At 49.1% G+C, this 24203-nt stretch overlaps 1 protein-coding gene across 2 annotated transcripts in view; it reads left to right on the top strand.

Moving 5' to 3' along the window:
• Positions 1–24203, top strand: part of LOC117214156 (protein vein) — a 200517-nt gene that overhangs the window by 131581 nt on the left and 44733 nt on the right. For both annotated transcript variants that reach the window (XM_033459995.1, XM_033459994.1), the window contains one exon: positions 6655–6797. In XM_033459995.1, the coding sequence (XP_033315886.1) occupies positions 6655–6797 (143 nt within the window). The remainder of the gene's footprint in view (positions 1–6654; positions 6798–24203) is intronic.

Raw genomic sequence — 24203 nt, 5'->3', positions numbered from 1 at the left:
AAGGCCTTTCGTCCGAGGTTCCTTCGAACGCGAATCGAATTCGATGGAAATAAGAGGGAAACGGAGAGAAAACTGCATGAGGAAGGAAACGCGGGACGATCGAAACGCGAAAACGCGCTTGGCTACGAACTGAAAACTACGGCACTGAACTGTCCCGACTAAAATTAGAAAGTACGCTCAGAGTCTCGTCGGTGACTACCGAGAAGCGTCGCGTTGTCTGGCCATCGTTATTCGTATCTCGCTAACGTAACTGATTCGTTAAATCAGCCGCGGTGACTTCCAGACAACATACCGACGTAATTCGATACCGCGTCGCCTGACGAAAGTCTACCGAAATTGCTCGGTTCGAGCGACGATCGTCACCGGACTACGTCACAAGGCTACGTCACCGAGCCGAAAGGAATTCGCGTCGACCATAAGTCAGACGCGCGCGTCCCACCGATCGTGTCGCGTTTCTCTACGTTTCGCTGGCTCCAGACCGAATTTTTCGCGATTCTCGCATTCCTCCAACTTCTCCCCTCGTCTTTCTCTCTTATTTCTTCTCCGGTTCTTACCCTGCCCTTTCCACCTGCTCCTCTGTCACCTATCAAAAGCACGATCTTCGTAGTTTCTACTTCCTCTTTCATAGGGTGCTTTAGAAGGGCCGAATGGCAGTGCGCGGTGTTGCACGAAGCACTCGTGAAAGCACGCGTCTGCAACTTGCTGATTTCAGCTTACGGTCGACTCGTTCGCCGTCGAATCTCAGCTACGCGTCTCGATTCGCGAGAGCGAGCCAAGTAAAAAAAGAGCCCGGATAGAATAGGACCTGGACGAACCGATAACAGAAAAGAAAGCCTTATCGAGCATCCTTGAAAGGTTGTTCGCGTCGATGTCCACGGTACAAAACGCGCGAGTCTCGCAGCCGATTCTCGATACAATCGCGCTCGGAAGAATTTCATGGAACAACGGTGGCACGGGAGAACGGGTGGACGCGGTCGACGTTGAGCGAAGAAAAACGTCTATAGAAGACGGAAAGAGAGGAGCAGGCCGTACGGTTCAACCGACAGAAGCACTAACGCAGAGAGCCAGCCGGCCAAAAGAAAACCATTAACTGCTTCCACGGGATGGAAGAAAAACAGAAGGGCCAGAAGGAGAAGGGGCGAAGAAAGCAGCGCTTCCCTCTTTCTCCCTTTCGGCGTGTATCTCTTTTTCACCCCGTCGCTGTGCTCGTGCACGACATGCCGTTTCCATTACAAGACAGATAGTCCTCGCTCGCCATTCGCAGCGGCGTTCGCCATTAGGAATCCATTCTACGTCGTTGGTCAATCGGATCGGTCGTATTCAAGGAATACTTCCGATTCTCCGATATCAGGAGTCTACTTTCAAAGGCGCGAGTTCGTCCACTATTCGTGCGAATGTCGTTTCAAACCGCGTTGTAGCTATCTAACGACGCGTTCTTTGCTGCATAGATTCGCAAATGTTCTTCCACGAAAAATCCGCGCCGCTTCTTCGGCGGTAAGTTCTCGATAGGAGACAGGAAAAAACTCGAGAGGTCTCGGAAAAATTGGGACTGCGAAATCGCAGAGCGCGCGACTCCATTCTTATTCGCGAGAACGCTCAGGTGAGCAGAATTTCTTGACAAATTCTTCGCGTCACTTTTTCTCGTTCTGTCGAGACATCGCGTTCGAGTCCCTTTGGGCGAAGGTAACAAGCGACGAAAGAAGGAAGAGACGAGGAAAAGCGAAGGACAGACGAGGGAAATTAAGCGTAACACCCGCATGACGACGACCTCTCGACGAAAGACGAAACGACGCGAGCGAAAAGCCTGTCAGAGATTACTCTAGATTTAATTTCGAATAGAAAGTCGCTTCGTCATAGAAATTCCATGCGGCTAATTGACTTTAGGATGCTCTCGGAACTATCAATTTCTACTTGCTGGCGATTAAACGCCAGCTCTGCGTTCCCTACGTGTGTTTTTCAATTACGACCCAGCGAAAACGGGGAAAGAGCAGCGTTACAAGCACAAATAAGCGTACCGCGCGGCTATTATCTCTAATGCAGGCCACGGGTTTACCAGCCGAAATAAGCCGCGGAAAACGGGCTATGCGTAATTCGTATTAATCGCGAGACAGAATGGGTCGGCCGAACGAGTTTTGATAACACGGCCAGCAGGGACATGGCAGAAGGGGATCTAGCGCGACAATCTAAATCCGGTGGAACGTTAATAAACGAAAGGTGCACCGTGGGACGTGTCGCGGAAATGAATTTCTCTATGAGAGTCTGGCAATAATTGCGCTAGAGACGCTCGTAACATCGCGTGGTACGAGCGACGTCCAGCTTCGGTTTTATCGCGGCTCGTCGAGCGCGCTGGTAGTTAGCCGTGAATTCTGCCCGGAAGTAGGCGAACGTAGAAACACACGGTCCATAGAAATAAAGAAATCGAAGCAAAAATCGCAAACGTTCGACGAGCGTGTGTCCGATATCGAGGATCAACGATATCGAATTAACGTGCCGGCAAACGATCGCGTAACGACGGTGCGATCGCACTTGCTTTTGTTCGCGAGACGTAGGCGAGTACGTGGGCTGAACGACGATTTGACGAACGTTATTGCGCCGAGCGAGATTTACGAGCCAGCCGATGTGAATTGGGTCCCGTTCGTTACGCGATCAACGGGAAAATATGATGAGAAAAAGCGTCGGCGGAGGTGGAGTTAACACGTGGCTGGAACGAGGGATACTCGTGCAAAGTACAAGAAGCGTTATTTGGTGTTATAGTGATATAGGGATTGTAAGTCAGGATGAGGCGCGTTATTGAAACGTTAAGGGGAAGTTACGTATAGGTACTCCTAGCGCGTTCGTACTTATCTCATGGAGTAAGTGGAGGGGCTGCATTCACTTAGGATGATCGTAAAATCCATTCTTAAGGCGGTTGGCCTGCTAAGCTCCCGAGTTACCGCCTAATCTCCACGCCTGTGACATCACCTTGCGGAATATCGGAGTACCCATAATCGAAAGCCTGCGACGTTTTTGAAAGTTATCCGAACCGGGTAACCGGGTTCCCGTTTGATGCAACGCAACCAACAGCTCCGCCGTAAGTTCCTTCCGATCTTTTAATTTCCGCGATCCATCTAATATTAACGTCTTCTGCGGCGACGCTATCGACGTGACGTATCGACGTGTTACGACTGAAAATCGATCTCCCAAGTTTCTGTTCGGTAATCAAGCAACTTTCCAACTTATTTCCCGGCTCTTTCCCAGAAAAATCCTCGTTCGCCGAGAGTAATTAAAAGCAGAAAGGCTCCGGAGCGAAAGCGGGACTCGATGAAAAAGGTGTCCGGATGCGTCGACTCACGCTAGGCTATCTCCTCGCGCGGAAACTTTGCGAGGAAATTTCCACAGACGGCCTTGAGTTCGGGAAGCGGCGTGGCGCGGCGTAGCTGGCGATTCGCCTGAGCCGGTCGTTACAAGATCCTCGTGGATCGATTCCCTTTGGAACGCGTCAAAGGGGTTCGCGGAGGGATGGCGGTGTGGCGGTACGACGGCCAGGGAGGAGGATCGGTAGGCTAACCGGCCGCAAAAACGTAACGAGATGAAAGAAGAGCGCGAAAGACGGACCGACTCATGAACGAGGTGGAATACATAAATAGAAATCTCGGTTTATCCCTCTCCATCGGCCCATGCTTCCAGCTCTCTCTCTCTCTCTCTCTTTCTTTCTTTCTCTCCGCCCGACCCTCTTCCTTCCCCCTATTTCGCTCCTTTTCTCTCATTCTCCGTCGGTCGAATTCTCCTGGAAGCTTCTTCTCTCTCACGGTGGCATATATACGCGTCTACTAACCGGAGAGTAGCGGTAGTCTAGACGGAGTGTCGATTTTTGCCGCGGCACCAAATTAGAAACCCTTCTCTGCTGGATCCATGGCGTGCGCGTGGTTCCACCGCCTCTCCGTCTGCTCCTCTCGCGCCACCATTCTCCGCCTCTCTTTTTTTCTCGTTCCCCGTGACCGTCGCACCAGACTCTCTCTCTCTCTCTCTCTTTTCTTCGTCCTTCCTTCCCCACTCGCCTGCTCTTCTTCTCTTCAGCCAACGTTTCTCTCGTTCACTATGTATCTCCGTATCTCGTGAACGCTCGCATGCGAAATCGCTTAAAGGGGATGAACAGACGACAAGCCGTGTGGCCCTTAGCTCTCCGCTCTCGTGCAAATATTTTCGCTGCGACCTGTGCGGCTCCGGACATTTCGGAGGCTGCCGCTTTTCGGTAATCGAAAAAAAGGGAGAGAAAAGGGTCGACAAACGATGCCAATGAAAATCTCATTTTCGCAACCGTCGGTCGTCATCTGGCACAAGAGTGGGTGTTGCGGAAAATGCTCGTCCTCTGAGAACGTTGCAATTGGAAAATTTCTAGTCGATCGATCTTTCGAATGTAAGATTGCCGATGGTAGGAAATAGAAAACGACGGGGAACAAGCTTACGGCGAAGCTTCGGCAAATTCAAGCTCCTGAATGCAAAACACCGCTGATCTTGTATTCATCCTCTGATATCGGCCGCGTGCATACATTTATGTAAACACGCGTACGGGGTGTACGAGAAGAAGCCGTGGAACCAAGGTATCGCGTAAAAGGCGCATAAAGGTCGACCGTAAAGGAAAAAAGTTGAAGTTAATGCAGGGGCCGCGCAAATTGTGTTCACCGCACTACTCTTCGCTTTCATTACCTTTAACTCCTCTCGGCCTTCCACCTGAGAGGGCAATTACCCCGTCCCTCGATCCGTTTCGGCGATCTCTCAATTCTTTCGTCACGCTTCGATCCGCCCTAAGAGCTGGCGAATTAAAACTTCTCGCTCCGCGAAATCTCGGTTGAACTCGCAGCAAAGAGCAAGCTTCTTTCTCGCTGAAAAGCGGTCGTTCTCGATGCGAAATTCCTCGATTCGATTCCTACGGTACATGGTAGATCGAATGGTGGATGGTGGAGCACGATCGCGACGCACAGATCGGAGAAGAACGTTCGTCGGATGAAATTGTGCGAGACAGGTTGTTAGCTGGATGGAGTTTCGCTGAGGAGACAACACGGCGAAATTAATAACAGCGTAGACGGACCAGAGAAAACATCGATCTCGCCGCAATTAAGGGATTATTCTCCGGATGTTCACGGCGCAACGGGCACGGATATTGCGTTCGATCCAATCGCGATTTGCGCACGCGTTTCGTTAATCATCGCTGCAGTTGAAATGCTGGAATTAGTGGAAAGTGGCGCTGTCCATTTTATCCTATCTCGGTTTCAAAATTGCGCCAGCCAAGCTTGAAAACCAATTCGAAATGACAGCTCCTCTAAGCCATCGTGGCATTCGATCGACGAAGGATTATGGCGCCAGCGCGTGGCATTCGCGTCATTTAACCGCCAAAAAGCTTACCGGCTCTTTCTTTCTGCGTCGCTTCGATTCACGTTTTCATCGAGGTTCTTAAGAACGTGGCGTAGAACTACCAAGACGAAAATTATCGAAACGAAGAGGAAAAAGGCCGGTGTCTGACATGTTCGGCCAGAGTCGAAGATCCACCCTTGAAATTCCGACTGCGAATTCCAGCCGACTGTGGATTTACGATCAAGCTTCTCTTCTCTTCGGTCCGTTAACTTTCCGAGTCGCAGTACGTGGACTCGCTAGATTGCGGCGTAATACAGGGCCATCGAGAAACTCCTCTGACAAGTGGAAGGAGACAAGGGACCATTCCAGAGTCGGTTGAATCGCTTCCAATTTAAGGAGCTATCTCAGGACGAACTCACGTTTTGCCTCGCGATCGGAAATGCCACGCTCCTCGCTGCTTCCCGGCGATTCGACCTTGCCAGCTTCTGCATTTCTATCTCAAGCCAACAACTGCCTGTTCTCGAATTTACCGGACTCCGTTGTCCCTGCTCTCTTGCTCCACTCTTTCGAATTTCCAACGCATCGACGTCTCGAGGCAGCTGCAAACCAACATCGTTGGTCGAAGCGGAGTATTTGCAGTTTAGTAGTTTTCCTATTCGATATTCGTTCCCGAAGGAGCACGGATCGCGCGTAAAGTTGGCGGCAACGATTTTCCTAAGCGGCTTTCATACGTTTCGACGCGTAGCTTAGGAAATAATCTGGAATTCGAGATAAAACAGAGGAGAAACGTGACGTGGGTAGAACACGTCCGGAACCGCATCGATCGTTATCGATATATTTGCGTTACGAGGGAATTTCGCCGGCAGTAATCCGCAGTGTTTGAAAAGTTATTAAATTTGCCGGCGTCTCGAGGGCAAGTTCGAAAGCTCCCCGGCAGAAGTTTCGGCTTCTTCATACGGAAAAACGAGTTTTCCCGGATAGAGAAGTCCAGAAATTTCAGACCGCTCTAAACCCCATGGAAGCTCGCAGGCAAGTGTATTTGGATCCTTGGGAGCGCAGGCAAAACTTCATGTTTGCCCGAACTTTGCGCAATCTTCTCCCGGGACTCGAAGAAAGGTACGCGAGCTCGGTCCACGCCACCTCGATATTCGTGTACTTGTTGGAAAGATAATAAACGAACTAATCCGCTATCTGGCCGCGTTTCCATTGAATATTACCAGAGCAAACGATTATCGCAAATCCCCGTGTCGATGGCGTAAACTTTGCTTTTATATAGGCACAAGGTCTTGAAAGTCTAATGAATATCACGTTATCTGTTCGCAGGCGGAGATCGAAAGTGGTGATATCCTCCGCGAAACCCGAGGACAGCGGCAGATACGAGTGCGTAGCGGAGAGTACTTCCGGTCATCGAGCCTCACTCGCGGCCCAGCTTCTAGTCGCTCACGATACGAGAGTTTCGGAAACCAGTGAGTATCATCGATGTACGCGTACATATCGTACGGTTGCATCTTTGTAACAAACGAGAGGCTAACCGAGAATGGAGTATCTACTTATTCCGTGATGCAAATCCATGTCTGTCTCTATCTATCTCATTAATAAAAATACTCCAGAAACACGATACTCTGGCGTCCTTAAAAACACGGCAGCTTCGTTATTCGAGCGTCGATCGTCGATACAAAAACGGGAGGAGGGACGTTCGCGAACAAAGAGAACGAGGGACGCGTTTTGTTCGATGCCGGCTGGATTTCCGGTGATCGATCGATCGATCGGTGAACACCTGCCGGCACATCACGACGCGCTTCAGTTTTCACTCGTTGTCGTCATAACTCCGATGGTGCGTGCACCCGCAGCGGAATCTCCATTGAATCCTCGAAAAAATAGAGGCGCGCGTTTTGTACGCGTAACGGGACGCGACTTCACGATACACTGCTCTGCAACCTGCGACATTTCGATGACCCTATTGTCGCCATGAAAATCATTCTTTTCCCTTCTTTTTTGTTTCATTCATGATCGCGTGACGTTCTGAAAGGGAATACCGCGCAATAAAAGGCGAATATAAAAACATCTTTCGATCCCTTTCGGGGTATGTCACGTAAGTTAAACACGGTGCAAACGGAAATCATAAATGTACGATTGGAAAGGTGAGTAATTTTTCATTTATCTCGCAATACGATGGAAGATATACGTATGAAAGGGAAGTGTAGGTAGAAAACTCGGTCAGGGCGTCTGGAACGAAACGATAATCGATCGTCCACGGAGGATGCGAGTATCGGCTCACTGGCACGGTGGTGTAGCCATTTACGGTCGACGTCTCGCGTAAAGATGCGACCACCACGTTGTGCATAAACGTCTGAAACAGTTCGCATTGGCGCTTATCGATCGACAGCCGGCTAGACCTCGAGCAGAAGGCCACCGCGCGGAACCTTAGTTTATGGGTTTTCATAATACCTGCAACATTTGGTAGACGTTTTTCGCCAGGGTATTTATGCCAACTGAGAAATGCAGCCGTGGCGGTAACAGCTAGACCGGGAAAAACGCGGAGCTCGACCGCGGTGAAATTCGTACTGCAAACGCGTAACTCAGTTTACAGTGTGCTGTAATTTCCAGCACGATACGGGATCAATTCGAAGGAATTGCTGGTGTTCGAGTGAGAAATTCCTCACCGAAAATACCGAACGTGAAGCGAAACGGACCGAGACCCGCGCACAAAGGGTCGTTCGTACGTATGGAATACTCGAAAGTTAGCTGTGGCACCGAAGAAACGATAATCGTTGAAAAATTGGTTAAATATCGAGACAGCAAGAGGAACGATATCGAGAATAGCGATGAGAGGAAAGATCCATTCCAGAAGTGGGCCGATAGACGCAGGTGATAAAGTTAGGATTAAGCACCTGATGCGATAATGCCCGCGCAGCCGGCGCTCGGTTCCAGCAAGGCCGGGAAAGCTTGCGGTTCACCGCCACCGAGGCACTGCGAGCTCGTATGACGGACAAAGGGCGACAATTACAACCCTGCCAGCCACGTCAGGGTTTCATATAGCTCTGAACTGCTGATGGCGGGTCAGCTACCCGTTTTGGTGTACACTCGCGTACATTCGACCGGCTCGTAAATCCCGCAACGATGGAACGTTGTCCTGATTCTCGCGGAATTTACCCGCATTTTCCCTCCACTACGTTTCGAGCAACGAAACGAGCGACGATACGAACGATCGAATCGACGAAAGAATCGATCGAAGGAAGCGATCGCGATCGTTTCGTCCCGAAGACGCCGGTGAACTCGATGGAAAGAACGTGCCCTGGCAAACAATCACTCGACACGTTTTCCTCGACCGGCCCTTTTATTCTTACGGTCGGTAGCACGCTCGAGGGCATTTGGACGACGCGCCGCGGCCGTGACTTCTGTTTCCTTACTGGTTAGCTGCTCGATTGCGGTAACAGATTGTGGTAATGTTTATAAGCCTAGAGTTACTCGAAAGAGCGAACAGCGCGCTAGCTAGACTGCAATAACATTTACCACAAACTTTTACTACGACTCGAATGTTCGTGCCTTACTCGAGGCCCGAGCGCTCTCTCCACTGCACAATGTTTTAACAATTGCCGTTGCAGTCGCAATGGCACGCTTTACTACTACGGAGGTGTAACTTGATACAATAACGCGCGCGTTCCGCGTCGTTTAGTCGGAAAGAGCCGACTCGTGCCAGCCATCGGTGTTGTAGCCGCAGATCGGCGAAATTATGCATCGCAAGGCGTTCTCTATCTAACGAACCTCCGAGGAACCGTTGGAGTTCCATCGTTTGCCTTGTTAGCTGTTCCGGTTTATCGATATCGCGGTTAGAAGCTTTGACGACTTTCGAGCACTTGGGAAAAGTCGTCGTCGTAGTCGTCGAGGGGACGAAATAAACGTTGCGGATCACACGTCGCCACGCGAATCGCGCAAAAGCCAAGGTTTCGTGCTTAAGTTCCGCGAGAGAAATCCTCGACTGGTCAAATACCCGGGGCGGAGGGTGAGCCGAGGCCAGAGAAAAGGAACGAGTTTCTTTTGCACGGTGCGCGAATGCTCGCGTCAGCGTAGCCAGAAACCGTGAAATTGTAAAAACCAAGACAGCGGCCCGGGCAATTTATCCGCGCGTACGATTTCACCGACCACGAGAATCGGTGGAAGAAAGCGCGCTTTCGGCGTCGGACAAAGAGTCGTTTCCCGGTCCAGCCTCCGATATCCTCGAGAGCGGCCCTGAGCGGCAGCGGATGTGGCTCGAACATCGATCGTTTCAAAGTTCTCGCTCGAGCGAGCAACGACGAAACGAGGAGAGTGGATGATCAACAGAGACGCGGCTAATGACCGTGGTTAAATACTGATACGCCAGATAACGATAACGGAGCGAAGCGGAGGGAGGATCCGGTGCTGGAGAATCGCTCGAGTCCGTTTAATGCTTTCAGAAGCGAAGAGACAAGGAACAGAGGCAATTAGAAGGGGCGACGAAACGTCGAAATAGAAACAATTATGAGCGGAAGGTAAACTCCTTCTGCGTGGAGCATTGCGAACGCTACGGACAAACGGCGATGGCCATCCACTGCCATGGCGCCGTATTGACGCGGATATAAAGCTGATTGTTCCTAAGAGATTAATTAAACGCAGATTGATAGACACTGCGGCCTCGTCCCACGTTACTATTATACGGAGAACGTTACATCGATTAGGACAGCAGCCTCTTGGCTCACGATTCTCCTAAAATTTCTTCTCGTTTCTACGGGTTCTCTTAAAAGTTAAATTTTACGAGGTCGTAAGGAATCGCGAGTTTTCGCATCGAGGCAGCGCGAACGCTTAAAAAACGAGACACGGGAGGAATATCGTTAGCGAATGTTGCAGGAAAGGCGCGATAAGCGCGGTGCAAAGCATTCCGCCGTGTAACGAATACGATCTCTCTCCGGGGGTCGTTACACGCGACGTGGCTCGCGGCATTGTCTCGGCGTATAAGATGCGCGCTCTGCTGGAAACTCCAAAACTTGTCGCGCGCGATTTCTCGGAGCCTGTCTTCGCAACGACGAATAAACAACCGTCCTCGGTGGAATGGAGCGGCACACGCTCCGTCTGACTACACGTCGCTCATACCACTTACCGGTACTACTTGCCAGGTCTGACGGTATATTATGCATGTCACCGCAGCAAAGTTCGGCGCCATGTACGAAAGAAAAACGCAATACACATAGCGAAAGATCATCCTCCTACCACCTGGGATTTTCCGTCAACGATATTTCCAGCTACGGCAGAGCGAACCGTGCAACCTATCATTTTGCATTCTGTCGTAGTCGTTGACGCGGTCGTGGGAACCAAGTTGTCGAGGATAGTAAATCGCTGCGATAGGAATCGAGAGGCTATATATAACCTTAAAACTCCCAACGAACGATCTGTGACATCTTTCGCCCAATTGTTTTGCTAGAAAAATTCAAACATCCGTCTTTGTTGCATCGGACAACACTCTACCTAAACCAGGCCACACACCGCGGGCAAGATGGCAGCCAAATGTCTTCGGATCCTTACTGCGTACCCTCAATAGTCTCAAGTATCCTCCATACATCTCAGGAATTTCCTAGTCGAGGTCCTTCAAACCGAACAGATATTCTTTCGCTGGATTGTTTCCTAAAGTTTATCGTCCACCACGGGTTGACACGGGAAAATTGCCTTTTCTCACGTATGAGGCCTCCCACTAGAAACTTTACTTCGAGGGCGGTTAGCGTCCTTCCTCACCCACCACCATAGCAAATAATCAATTAACAACGAAGCCTATTTCCCTCACTCTCTTAGCCAAAATCGTCACCAACAAATCCGATGGTCCCGTGCGCTAGACACACCCATCCTTAGCTTTCCTCCGCCACAGCATCACCACCGAAATTCACTGATTTTTCATCTTTCAAACAGTCAACATCCTTTGACCGGGTTTACACCCGTAGATCAGTCACTTACTTATCTTATACATACGCATATCTTCTTTACAAAGTTGTTGTAATAAACTGTGATTTATAACTTGTTCTATCAGCGTCATATTCAATTAAACCATATTTTTTCAATTCAATTAAGTTCAATTCAAATGAATTCAAATTCAATTAAGCCCCTATTATCCTAATCGAAATAGGGGATCGATCATCTCGCGGCGTCGATTGTCTAATCGTAACGGGAATTTACGACTCCCGTTGGCGTGCTTCCTCGCGATCGCGTCTCTCCGCGAGTGATTGAACAGTTTTAAAACGAACCTCGAGGAATTTCCTGACACCTCGTAATCGTCTGCGTGTTGTTTGGATGGATTAGACACGCTGTCGGTTCGAAGCGACGCTTCCCGCAACTGACGACCCAGAAAGACATGAATAATATTATGCGATAACAGCAGTAGGAAGTCTGTTTAGCGAGTCTGTCTCGATGAGTATGGTCTACGCAACATTGGGAAACTCTGTTGCGAGAGAAATACGTCTCCCATCGTGACCATTCGTCTCGACGAGCCCTTCGCGACCCTTCGTTTAAACTATCCGCATCTGGGCGGGAATTCGCATGATACAAACTTGGTTGGACTTGCCGAAACAGCCGTTGGTATCGCGAGTAATAATTGTCGAATGGTACTAGGTTGCTTCGTGTTTTATCCATGAAATAAAATGTTTTTGATTATTTGCACTTTTATCTTTATTTTATAATGCAATTCATATATCGGAAGAAGCCAGCTCTTTGGATATAAGACATAACATACTTAACCCTTTAACCTACAACTACGGGCATAACTCGTATTAGGTGAACGGGCATAACCCGTATTAGGTGAACGGGCATAACCCGTATTAGATGATCGGGCTTGGTGTCGAGCAAATTCGTATACGCGCGTCGTCTCGCTTCGACCTCGCGACACGTTCGTCTAACCAAAACTCGAAGATTTGTCCGACAGAGCGGGAAACCCGTTGGATTCTCGCGGTACGAAAAATTCGACGTGAGCGCGCTCGCTTTAGACGCCCGTTGCCAAAAAGAGGATGGAACATTTTGTGCAAAGGATCGGCAGAGAATCCGTGCAAGTGCGAGGCAACAGCGTCGAATTGTTGCTTAATCGCGAACTCGTTCCGCGAAGTGGCACTCCAACGAATTTCAATCGCATTCGTCGGCCAATTCCGAGCGTAATGCGATGCAGATGCAGAAACCGCGCGCGATTTAGCTCTCCGGCATAGACGCGAGAACGTGCATACATTCACCATCGTTACTACGTAACGTGCGGGACGTGGCGCGAAATTTCGTGCGCAGTCCGGGTCTCTACAATGGGAGTCGCGACCGAACGAATCGAATAGAATAGAGCTGTTTGGTGCGCGCAACAGCGCATGCATCCAACGCCATCATCAACCGCCTCTACGCCCAGTCTGTTTCCCTCTTGATATAAAGAACGATTCTTGAAACGTTTATGATCGTCTGCGCGCAGCGCCGGTTTCCATTAGCCGTAAGGCGCAACGCGGGGATTCGACAACCTCTCCGTTTCTTTGGAAAGAAATACTCGTTCTCTCTGGAAGAACAAACAAGAAGTATTATGTAAAAGCTTGCAGTTACGAGAGCCGCTATCAGGAGCGAATATTCTCCGAAGGTGATGCTGCTTTTTGCTCGGCCTCGTTTATATCACGTTGCTAATTAGCTTCGACTGCGAAATAACAGTTTAATTATCGAGGGAGCTGCCGTTTTCTAACGAGCACCAAAGAAAAACGATTGTTCGCTTATTTATCGCCATTTGGGTGCCACGAAGGCTGCAAAGTTGTTTCGATTTTTCACAGTTCGGCTAAGCATTTCGTATCCCGGCAAGGTGCTACGCCTCTTCTTCGACCTTCTGTCTCGCGAAATAGAAATTGCGACCCTGCGAGTTCCGCCGATCCGAGTCACGAGGCTTCGACGAATCGAATCGAAACCACCGCGAATGAAACGACGCGTAGACAGACGAATCATCAAATTGTATCTGCAGCACGCGCGCTAGATAAAAAAGACGGAACAACACGGAATCCTATTTGTTGATCGACTGTCGGAGAAAAGCGCGAGCCACTCGGTTGGCAATCCAATCGCAGGATCAAAAGGTTGATTCCGCGAAAGCCGTTTGATTTTCCACCGCGTCGTCGGTCAGCTCGTTGTTGCCTAGCGAGAAACGATAGAGCAACCGGCTGCGGCGTAGAGTACGGGCGTGTACGAGCTTTGAGCGAGCGGTAAAAGCATTAACTCGTCTCCCCAAGCGGGCACGATCGACGAGTTCTTTTTGCGAGCGAGCGATGTTCGCGCGATAACCGGCCACGACGTGTACGTCACCGGCTGCATCGAGAACGACGGGCTCCAGGCTTATAACGTATGGAATTTTATATGAAGCCAGACGCGCCAGATCGTGTTTCGCGTACCATAAGATCGTGTTCCGTGAGCTGCAGTTTGGCTGCGCCAGTTTGACGCTTTTCGCTATGATCGAGTCGAATTGAGATGTGCGAGATGAAAAGCAGCGGAGCTATCTATGTGTCGATACCGATCCAAATTTGCAAACTCGTCTGTACATGTCGCATGCTTTTCCAGGCTGGAAGACAGCTCTTACAGTCCTGTCAATTTACAACGCTATTTCGAAATAATTCACAACGAAAATAAAGATCGATCCCTTCTCTGCGATCACTTTGTCTTCGTACGTCATCGACGCGGTGTTCGTTCAAGTACGATCGAACAGCGAGTTCGTCGTGTATCGACAATGCCCTCAACGATGAAATCAACCGACAGTTTTGCCGGTGCTCGTAACAGCCTTGTATCCCGTAAAGGCAAGAAATAGGTTGTCGTACAAGAACCAGACTGATAACTTGGTTTAGCTCTGACAAGTTTTTTCTTTTTTTTTTTTATTTCATCGTTCAGAAACCATTGGTTACGAATTACCGAAAGCTATCGCGCTCGTGAATCTGTCTGACCACTGACGGACTTATTTCACTTGTCGAGTATCGAGTATCATTTCGTCTTTGACTTGCTTGTACGTGAGAAATCTTGCTTTTATCGATCGAGTTATGGCGACCAGAGGGAAGGTTGGTATTTTTCATCGTTCCTTCGCGATGGGTTCGTTAACGAAGTACCATCGGCGTCCACGCTAATTTGCCATCCGAGGCGAATGAAAGTTGGAAAGGGTAGAAAAGATCCTTTCAAGGAACGTGGAATCTGTCTGACAAATATTCCCCGGCAGCGAATCGCATTTTCCAACGAAAAAATGCGGAAAGAGAGTGAAAAGCTGGGACATTTGCATAGGCTGTTCGTTAATTTACTTAGTGGGAAATTTGGCGCGAAACAAGGCTACGCAATAGCCAATGAAATCCTAGGAAAACTAATTACCGCTATGTTTATGCGAAAGCCCGTCGACCACGGAACATCGAGATATTTAATATTCTCCTGTCGAATCGACCGGCAACAGAATTCTCGAGCGCAATAATTGCGGAAAAATGCGACCGCGAATATCGATGAGCATTTATTGCCGGCAATTCCTTTCGTCGGGGCAGGCGGTCGTGCGTGTGCGTGCACCTATGTTCGATTGCCTGTGAAAATTTTATTTCGAAGCTCCATTCGATTTTCGGCCGTATCGCCTCTAAAATAATTGTTCGTACGCATCGTTGATTAACATCCGATATTCCCTGGAATATCGACTACGCGATTGATTGGTTACAAGGCTTCGTTCCGCGAGAACTGCGATTCAATAGAGAAATCGAACCTGTAAGGTCCATTAGAAAATTCTTTGCGCGTTTCTTTGAACGACCCTCGAGTCGAGCACGAGATATTTACTTCGTACGCGCGATAAGGGTTGAAGCTGGCGACCCTGTTAGTACCGAACAACGCTGGCTGTTCGACCCAGAATGGGGAAAAAAGTTGTAGCAGGAATACGATGCGTTCTGTTGCCGGCTGGCACGGCTAAATGGGATAATGATAAGATATCGCGCGTACGCTTCGCGAGCCTTTCCCTTTCACGAGTGTGCGTGCATTTGAAATAAATTACGCTATACAATCGATGGTACATATAGGCGCGCGCAAATATTACACCGCGCCCGTACAGAATGAAAATATAGTGTTTGATTAAACTGTCAGAGTTATCTCGATTTTTCGATCGACAAGAAACCTGCCTCCGCCTGTCGGTCTTTACCGTCGAAGACTAATGGCCGACCACCGACACGACACACGGTTTATTAATGTCACTCACGTGACGGACAAAAAAAAACGCATTACTAAATTACGCGTCGCGGAATAGACGGGTCACGAGCTGGGTTGTGCGTTGTTCAAAGTACCCGGCTCGATCGATAGAGAAAGACTTCCGACGCTTCTCCGTTTACGTGGCAACCGAATTAAGATGGAGCTGGATTATACTTTGCTGAACGTATGTTAGGCCTAATACGGTTGGAGAAAATTCGAAGCCTGAAACAGGGCACGTCTAGATTGCGCAGAACTCGCATTACCTTCGAGATATGTTGAATCTAGACTGTGCGCCGTGTAACGATAAGATAGGGTAGATTCAGGTTACTCGCAGCAGGACTGGAATAATAGAAGATCTAGGCTATGCAGGAACTTAAATTAGCTCGAAAACTAAAACACCTACGTTGTAGCGAAATTAAAGAATCCCCGGAATTGTCTAATTATACTTGGTTAATTTAAAATTAGTGCCGGGCAGGCATAAAAGAAGCGACATTTTTTCCAATGGAGAACGAGGCGTACTTGGTCCGTGTTATACCCGGGATTTAGATTATTTCCTAGTTATTCCGCAGTAGAAGCGACCCGCGTTAGACCAGACGAGAGGCAAGCGAGAGAGATTCTCTCAGTGAAAACAAACCACGTAGATCGCGTTGAATTTGCTATTTCTCGAAATTTACATCCGCGCGTTAGTCGGCGAGTAGGAGCGAACTTATCTAAAGGAATCCAGCCGGAGGCGGCGTCGGCCCAAATTTTCTTTTTTTCCTTTCGCGAAGCAGCAAGCGTCTGTAAAGCGGCGCTGCGGGGGAAAAGACATTCGCGGATCTTTGATCGCGAACGGACGCGCGTAGAAAGATACACAGAAGAAGGCACGCACGGCTGAGTGCCTGGTTAGATACAGAGAGAAGTGCATTTTCCTGCAGTAACCCCAGGGACGGCACCTGGGGGTACAATCTTCCTTTTGCCTTTCGCACCGTAGCAGTGCGACGCGCCGCGGCGATGTCTAGCGACGAAGCAATCCGTGCAAAAAGATAGAAACACGCGTCACGTGAGAATTTTGCACGGCTGCACACGTTGCCAGGGCTTGCGTCACTCTCGATCGTTGCATCCTACGAGCCCTGTGCATACCGGAATTACCCGAGGGGCACTCCGCCTTCGTGAATGTCGCCGATACGAGCCAGTCGACCGATTTCTCATCGCGACGACGACAGCGCGCTTTCGCTGGAACAGTCCTATGGCTGGAACGCGAACGTCACGTATCTATTTCGAATCTACACAGCATCCAATGTCCGTGGTGGTCGATACGATGTTCGTTCAATCTGATTATAATATCGTTTGGAACGAGATAGGAAACAGAAATTCGCGTTGATGAACGAAACACAAGCGAGGAAAGCATAATCCATTTATTAGCCGCTAGAACGAAGGTCATTGGGGGAGTGGTCACGCGTCGATGACTATTTATGAAAGGTTTTCTGAAACAGCGAACAGAGAGTCGGACGAAACACGATTAAATCGGTTTCGCGCGATAGGTGCCGTTCGCGGATTGATTGCAGGATCAATTTTAATCACTTCCGCACGACGTGTATACCGCGACGAGTTACACATTCTAATGCGTTCCCTATTAATTTGAGAGTAGCCATTAGTTGCTCGTCCCGGTGTATCGTGCCGACTATCTATCACCCTACCCGGCAATATTGTCAGAATTCAATAAAGCAAACGAGCTGTTGATTCAATACTCGCCAGCTATTGTCGTTGGGAGAGCGCGATTGGATCCACTCGATCACGATGATCAAACTTCCAAAACGTTGAGTAGCTCCGCGATGTACGTGCCCGACGAGTGGGGTGGTTAATCGAAGAATGCGAGATATCGCCTTGCGAAAAATCAAATCGCCGGTTCGCGACGTGCGACTTAATTGACGCGAAAAAGAAATTCGCCGTATGGGTGGAATACCGGAACAGCGACGAATTAGCAAGCAATCTGTCTGTTCAACGGGGACACGAAACGACAAGTAAGTCGCCAAAGAGTGGCAGCCGAAAAAAGAACGAATAAACGAAAGAAAGAAGTGGCGATGTAACGGTAATTTTTGAAATTTACAACTAACGAGGTAGATTTGCGACTTTGATCAATCTTCGAAATCGTTCCACCTACCACTGTCGTATGAAAAGAATAATCAGAGGTTGTTCGTGAATCTCGTAAAAGCTAACTGTCTAGAACAAACGGAAAGGAAATCAGGCTGACGTGCGCGAGACCGGAACCTCCACTGTTCCACCGCGTGATTCCGAAGAGGAGACAACGTTGAAGCAACGTTCCAGATTACGTTCCACCGGCGGAGGGTCTTTTGACATCAACCGACTCGGTTCTTGACACACATCTCGGTGTCGTTAACAATATATCGCCAGCTTGCGCGTCCCAAAGTTACACGCCGCAATTCGCGCACAGCGAAAACGCGGACGGCTGATGATATTCCGACGGCCGATATCACAAAAAGAAAAACGTGGAGGAGCGAAATGGAAATAGACGCAGAGCAGCGTAGGAAGGGGAGTTCGTTTGCGGAAAAAATGGCTGACGAAACAAGGCCGAGGCGGGTTGTCCTTAAGCGTACAATCGCGTGCATCCCCACGCCGATTCCGTTGGCAGGTGCAGCCGGCGTTGCTGTCCTACGTTCGCGCATTCATCGGCAAAATGTCGTTTCTCATCGCGTAGTTACATCGTTAAATGAATTCGCGAAAGAATTCGTACAGCACGGCAGCCGCTCCATTGTTTCTCGTCCCTTTGAATTCCGCAGCACGGTACGATTTTCGTCCCGTTTCTTATTCTCCGCGCTCGCTCTCGCCTGCCTTTCGTCTTTGACCGTGTTTCCCACATCGCGAGTGCTAGCAGCGTTCATTGCGCGAAAACGTTGGCTCGTTGTCGAAAAGAATTCGTCCAACGGAACACGCTCGTATCGTTCCACTTTGGTTAAATGGCTTCCGAGGAACGAAATAACTGGAGAAATAAAGTAAAGTTACTTATCTGAAACGGTCGATCAATTTCTTTCGGTTGTCGCGCGAATTGAGATGTCGCGTAACGACCCTTGGCGACCGTGTCGTCAAAGCGAATTAACCGGAGGGCATTACTTTCGACGAAAACGAGCGAGGCTAATGGAAGACAAACAACCGAGCCACCCTGAGCAAGCTTCGCGCGCAGCTCCACTTTGTTTGCGAGCAAAGTACGAGAAAAACGGAAGCATAGTGTCCGATACGGAGGATTCTGTGCGGCCCGACAACGGACGAAATTTCGCGTCTACTCGCTTGGACGCTCGGCGTCCAAGCTCGCAGAAGGAGATCGCAACTCGTTATCGTCTCCCGCCCGCATATCAACCTCTCCCGTCCCTGTGGATTTTCCAGGAAATTCAAGCGTGTCTCCGCGAACAAAAGACGGTTGAAAGCGTGTACACGGCGCAAGACATTTTCTGCAAACGCTGGCTGCAACGGTCGTCGAACGAATTCGTAAAATCGAGAGAACAACAAAGGCGGTATAACAAAAATCTTTTGTCCGCCGGTACTTGGCTGCTGGATAAATTGGAAGCGCGATAGCGTGGCGAGCAGACTGTTTGATTACTAGGAAAGGAACAAAGCGGAAACGTGAATGTGATTTGAAACTCGCGAGAACCTGTCGATGCTCCGGTGTGTACCGCGAGAAGGGACAGATAGAAATTCATGGTGGATCGACGCGTCGAAAGTGGAAGAAATACGATATCCGGCAGAAACGAGTTTCAAGAGAAAGGAAAACGGACGAACGAAAATTCGAGCAATTTTGCGCCTCTGTTCTAGAGATCGATCTTACGTCTGTAACCCTTTAATCTTGCCCGTGCTGCCTTTGTGGTGGAAGGTGTAAATCGCGTGGCCCATTGCGAACCGAAGGCAAGAGCTAACAATCCCGCGAGTCCGACTAAAAGAGAGAAACAGGCGATCGCGATAACCGGGCAGTCGGTGAATTTGAAATTCCAAGCAGAATCGAAGATTGTATTAGCCGGGGTCGGCAATATCGCGCTCTTATTGAATCGTTCTCCCCTGCCGCGATACGAGTGAATACACGCGGCGGATGTCTGAAAAATAATCTAAACCGGATCGTTGACCAGGCCAGCTACCGGATTTGCGATGTTCTCGAGAACGTTCTGGTGAGTATTGGCCTGGTCATATCGAGCAGACGTGCCCATTTTATGTGCTTTCACTCTGTGTGTGTCTATGTGTGTTGCGCTCCTCTGATATTCTTATAAACCAAAGTGTCTCCGAAAATTCAAGCTGAACGGTATTTGCCTCGGGAAGGCTCGCAGAAAAATGCCATTCAAAAATCTCTCCGCTGACTGACAGATTCAAATGGGGAATTCGAACGTGGCACAGATTGGAAGAGAAGAAAATTTCCGTGGGTATACAACGTCGGTAGAGAAATTGTTGCAAAGGAAGAAAGTCTGGCGAGTAGAAAGAAAAGCTAAGATCAAAACTAAACGGTGGATAAAATTTCAGAGCCAGAGGTTTACGAAGCGCGGCGGAAAGCGACAGCGCCTCGAGTTGCATCGAGAAGGGGATACTCGCGCTCGGCCGGTTGTTTCCGTTGATGGAAGATTTCTCCCGTCGAAAACTCTTAGTTCTTTCTCTTTGTGGCGAAAATTCTCTTTGCGAGAATACTCGTTCCATCCTGTGGGAAGAGACGCTCTTAAAAAGACTCGCGAGCAATGGCCTGGTCGGGCGATGGTCTTATCCGTGAACGCGCGATACGTCTGCCATAAAACTTTAACGAGGATGATGTAAGGGCGCTCCGTTCTCTTCGAAAATTGCGCTCTTTCGCTTATGAGTGAAACACGAACGAAACAACCGTCTTGCAATCTTTTTGCAAACAGCCCGCAAAACGATTGCCATGTACCTGAATCTTACCAGTTTCGTACAAACCCGATTTTCGCTGGCTCCTCCGCTCGTTTGCCTTCGATCCTGCCGAGAAGAAGATGGACAGACAGAAACCTAGATATCGTCGATGACGTTAAAATTCCGTTTCCCGGAGCTACGTCGTAGACATCTCATAAGTCGGCTCGAAAACGTCGCAGCAACGGGAACGACGTGCGTGTGCGAGGATCTGGTCTCACTCTCTCCTCCCTCGTTTCTTCTTCGCTTCCGCGGGACTCTTCCTTTTGCACGGTTTGCTAGATCTATTCAATTTACTTTTTCTAGCGACAGGAAGGAATCTACCCCAACAAAGGGAAAGAACGTACGGACTAGGAGCGAGAGGGTAAAGAGGGTCGCAGATGGGGCACGAGCGGCCTGAGAGAAGGGATGGAGAATTGGAGGTGAAAGAGGGGAGGAGAATTTCGCTCGGTAAAGCATCACGTGGAGATCCGTGGACGGTGCTTAAAGCTCAGAGGGTCCTTTGAAACTTCACAATTTCATTCTTCCAGACGTGGACGAGCGCGATGATTCCGCAAGGCTCTCGTCCGGATTTTTCTCTCGCTTCTTTGGAAGGCTACTTTTTTCCTTCTGTCTCAAAGGACACCGGCGTAGTCACGTAACCCGAATCATTTTACCCCGTTAGAGACGTATGGAACGCGCGAAACGTCAGCTAAAATCCACTTACGCGATCCCGTAGCGTATTAGTCGCACGTCGGCGAAATACGAAATGATGAAGTTCTGCTCGAAGACGAGCAACAAAACCAGTCGAGGGCACCGATTTCTCCCGGGATGGGAATGGTCGCGAGTCGATTCGTTCGTCGCAAGCGGTAACAGTCGTTGCGAGAGCCAATAGAGCGGAGCAGCCTCGCGTTTGAAACACGATATTTGGAAACGCAAATGGACCGAGCCTGGACCGTGTTCAACGGTGTGAACCGTACGCGTGCGCGACCAGCCGAGCCGCAAACCCTCGCGAACAGATATATTAGGGCAATTATATCCGACTTAATTACGTACCGCCTCCGGTCCGCACCTATTTTCGAACACTGCCGATGCAAATTAGCGTTGGATGAAAGCGCGTTCTCTCATCTTCCGGCAGCTCGAACACCTGTCCATCGAAACGTTGCCCAAACGAGATAGCAGATTTTTCTTCCATGCTATTCGCACTCGCTGCAAAAATATAAAGATATAAATGGACCACGCTCGAGAAACTTTCATCGATGCGTCAGTTTGTTCTAACTAAAATCATGTAACTTTCGTTCGTCGTATTTTATCCGTGTGTAAAAGTGAGGTTTCGTCATCCTGAATAGATACCGTAATTTTCCGTTTTGGAAAAATTATTTTACTCGTTTTATTCGCGGAACGTGCAACGGGGGACATCAATGTGCCTAACGGCGCACTTTGTGATGTAATTGGAACAACGTTTCTCGACGAGAACAGGTCGTATAATTTGGTCTCCCGAATTTTTTTTCCCGGGTGTCTCGCGGTTCCGACAGCACCGCGACCAGAGCAGATTAAAAGTTTCATCATTTGGTCGGCTTCCGTGCGAGCCTGCTCGAGTTTTCGCCGCAATTTTCGGCGCACGCTCGAAGAACGAACAACTCGTATTTCATACTTGAAATACGAGCACAGAGGATGGGGCAGAAGAATCCAGCGTGTTAGCCTTAATTAGCGCGCGCATGTGCAGCCAGTTAGCGCAGATAACTAGAATAGATTTTCAAAACTAATTCTCCTGCCGCTAAACGCGTTCATCGTTCAAGCAACGAGAACACGAGAGAGAGCAAGCGTGGCTGGTTGTCGTAGCAAAAAGTTACACAGCCCGCGAGCATCGTTGTATTAAACGGGGGAAAAAAGTTGTGACACGGGAATTGTCGCGACAGGTACGATCAAAACGCGGACAAAGGCCGGTTGAAACGCCAGATCGAAAAAAGCCCTGTATCGATGTCAAAAATTTCAACACTCGACCGTAAACACGTCGAAGAGTGACGTATCAACATAGAGACCCGCGCGTGACGCGAAACAGCTGGTCGAGGCTATCTAAACGCATCCGCGACACCGATTGATGTTACATCGACAGGGATAATGGTATTCAAACAATGTTACACGCGTCAGGAACAGCCAACGGTAAAACTGTTTGTTATCGAGAGCGCTTCGCTAACTATAGCGGCTCTCTTAATGAGAGATAATTCTATTCACCTGGAAAATTCGTGAAATAAACGCGCGACAAGCTTGCCTCCACTACTACGCACTGGTTACCTCCTGATCGAAAAACATCTCTCGCGTAAACGTTAATTTACGAGGTGTTTAAAGGCCAAAAAGAGGAAATATCGTGGAAATTAATTTAGAAATACCAGCAAATTTCTGGGGTGGTCTATGATGGTAAAAAGTTTGAACGATAATACAGCGATGCTGATTATGTCGCACATACGCAAGTAGACAAGCTGGAAATCTTCCCATTGAGTTTCATTGTACCTTAACAACTTGCCCGATCTAGTTACCAGCCACGCTATTTCCAAATGAAATTCTCGACTTTATAGGGAAAAGTTAAGCAGCACGTTCGCATACTTCGGGGCACTTATTTTAATGATTCTGCCCTCGCTACAGCTTCGATTCATCAGGGGAAAAAATCGACAGACGTCGGTACCGTAACCAGACGGCGCACCTATTCACCGAAAAGCTGCAAGTTATTTGAGAGGTAGAGCAAGGCAGAGAAATTTGTTGGAATTTCCAGAGATTGAGGTTTTCTCGCAGCTCGCGGTCGAAGATCGACGCCCGGGTAAATGGATGCCGTCCATCGTGGGATCGTTTGGTCGCACACGAGTACCGGCAATCGTTTTGGAAAATTCTCGTCGCACGATTGAGCCATGCAAGAGTAGATTTTGCATGGCAAGGCACCGACGATATTGGAGTGGAAGGACGAGCGCCGCGAAATTTCGAGATACAAACCGGTCGGTAAATCGAAGAACCTCTCGTTTGTCGTGTTCACGGCGACCGCGACGTCCTGGCTGATAAGCTTTCCTATTTTTCGCCCGAAAAAGTTTTAGCGTTTTCGTCGAATCCCGTAAACGCGCGCAAAGTCGCATCGCACAAGCCAAAACGGAGAAACGAATTGAAACGCGGCTGCTGTCGAACCAAATCGATATAGCCGCGATTCAAACTCGATTCTCGCCTCATCTAAACTTTTCTCCTCTTTCGTTCCCGCCGTTGTTAACCCTATTTCGCGCGACGAACTTTCGCATTCCACAAGATTGCTACAGAATGTTTTGCGCGCCGGCGAGGAAGAAGCTCGCGCCACCGGCAGAGAGATCAAACTTTCGCGATTCGACGCTGCCATCGAAAAACAAGGAAAACGACGAAGCCGGTCTTCAATTAACTCCGAATCCCGGCAGCATAGGTAATTCTCCACCTCTCCCTGCACCTTTTCGCTATGAATATTCTTCCAACTAAATAAAAAGGACAAAACCGGGATCAAGGGAAATCCGGTGCAATTCGAGTATCTCGTCGCTTCCGCAAAATAACGCGATTCGCAACTGCAATTTGTATCCGATCTCTAACAAAGGGAAGCCGGAAACTTTGAAACGAGCAACACCGGTAGAAGATTAAAATTTCAACGCGATCTGCCGTTCATGCCTCGCTCTAATCGCCTCCTCTCGATAGCGCAAAAAACTGGGCTACTTTGACCGCGAAATGTCTTCAGCTTGTTAGGAATTTAACGAGAAGAAATGCGTTGGATGAGGTTAAAACGGCGACGGGTAGTGGGTGAAAAAGCG

This window comes from Bombus bifarius, unplaced genomic scaffold (genome assembly GCF_011952205.1).
Source record: "Bombus bifarius isolate JDL3187 unplaced genomic scaffold, Bbif_JDL3187 scf7180000009200, whole genome shotgun sequence".
Taxonomy (NCBI): Eukaryota; Metazoa; Arthropoda; class Insecta; order Hymenoptera; family Apidae; genus Bombus; species Bombus bifarius.
This window is presented reverse-complemented; position numbering and strand designations above follow the sequence as displayed.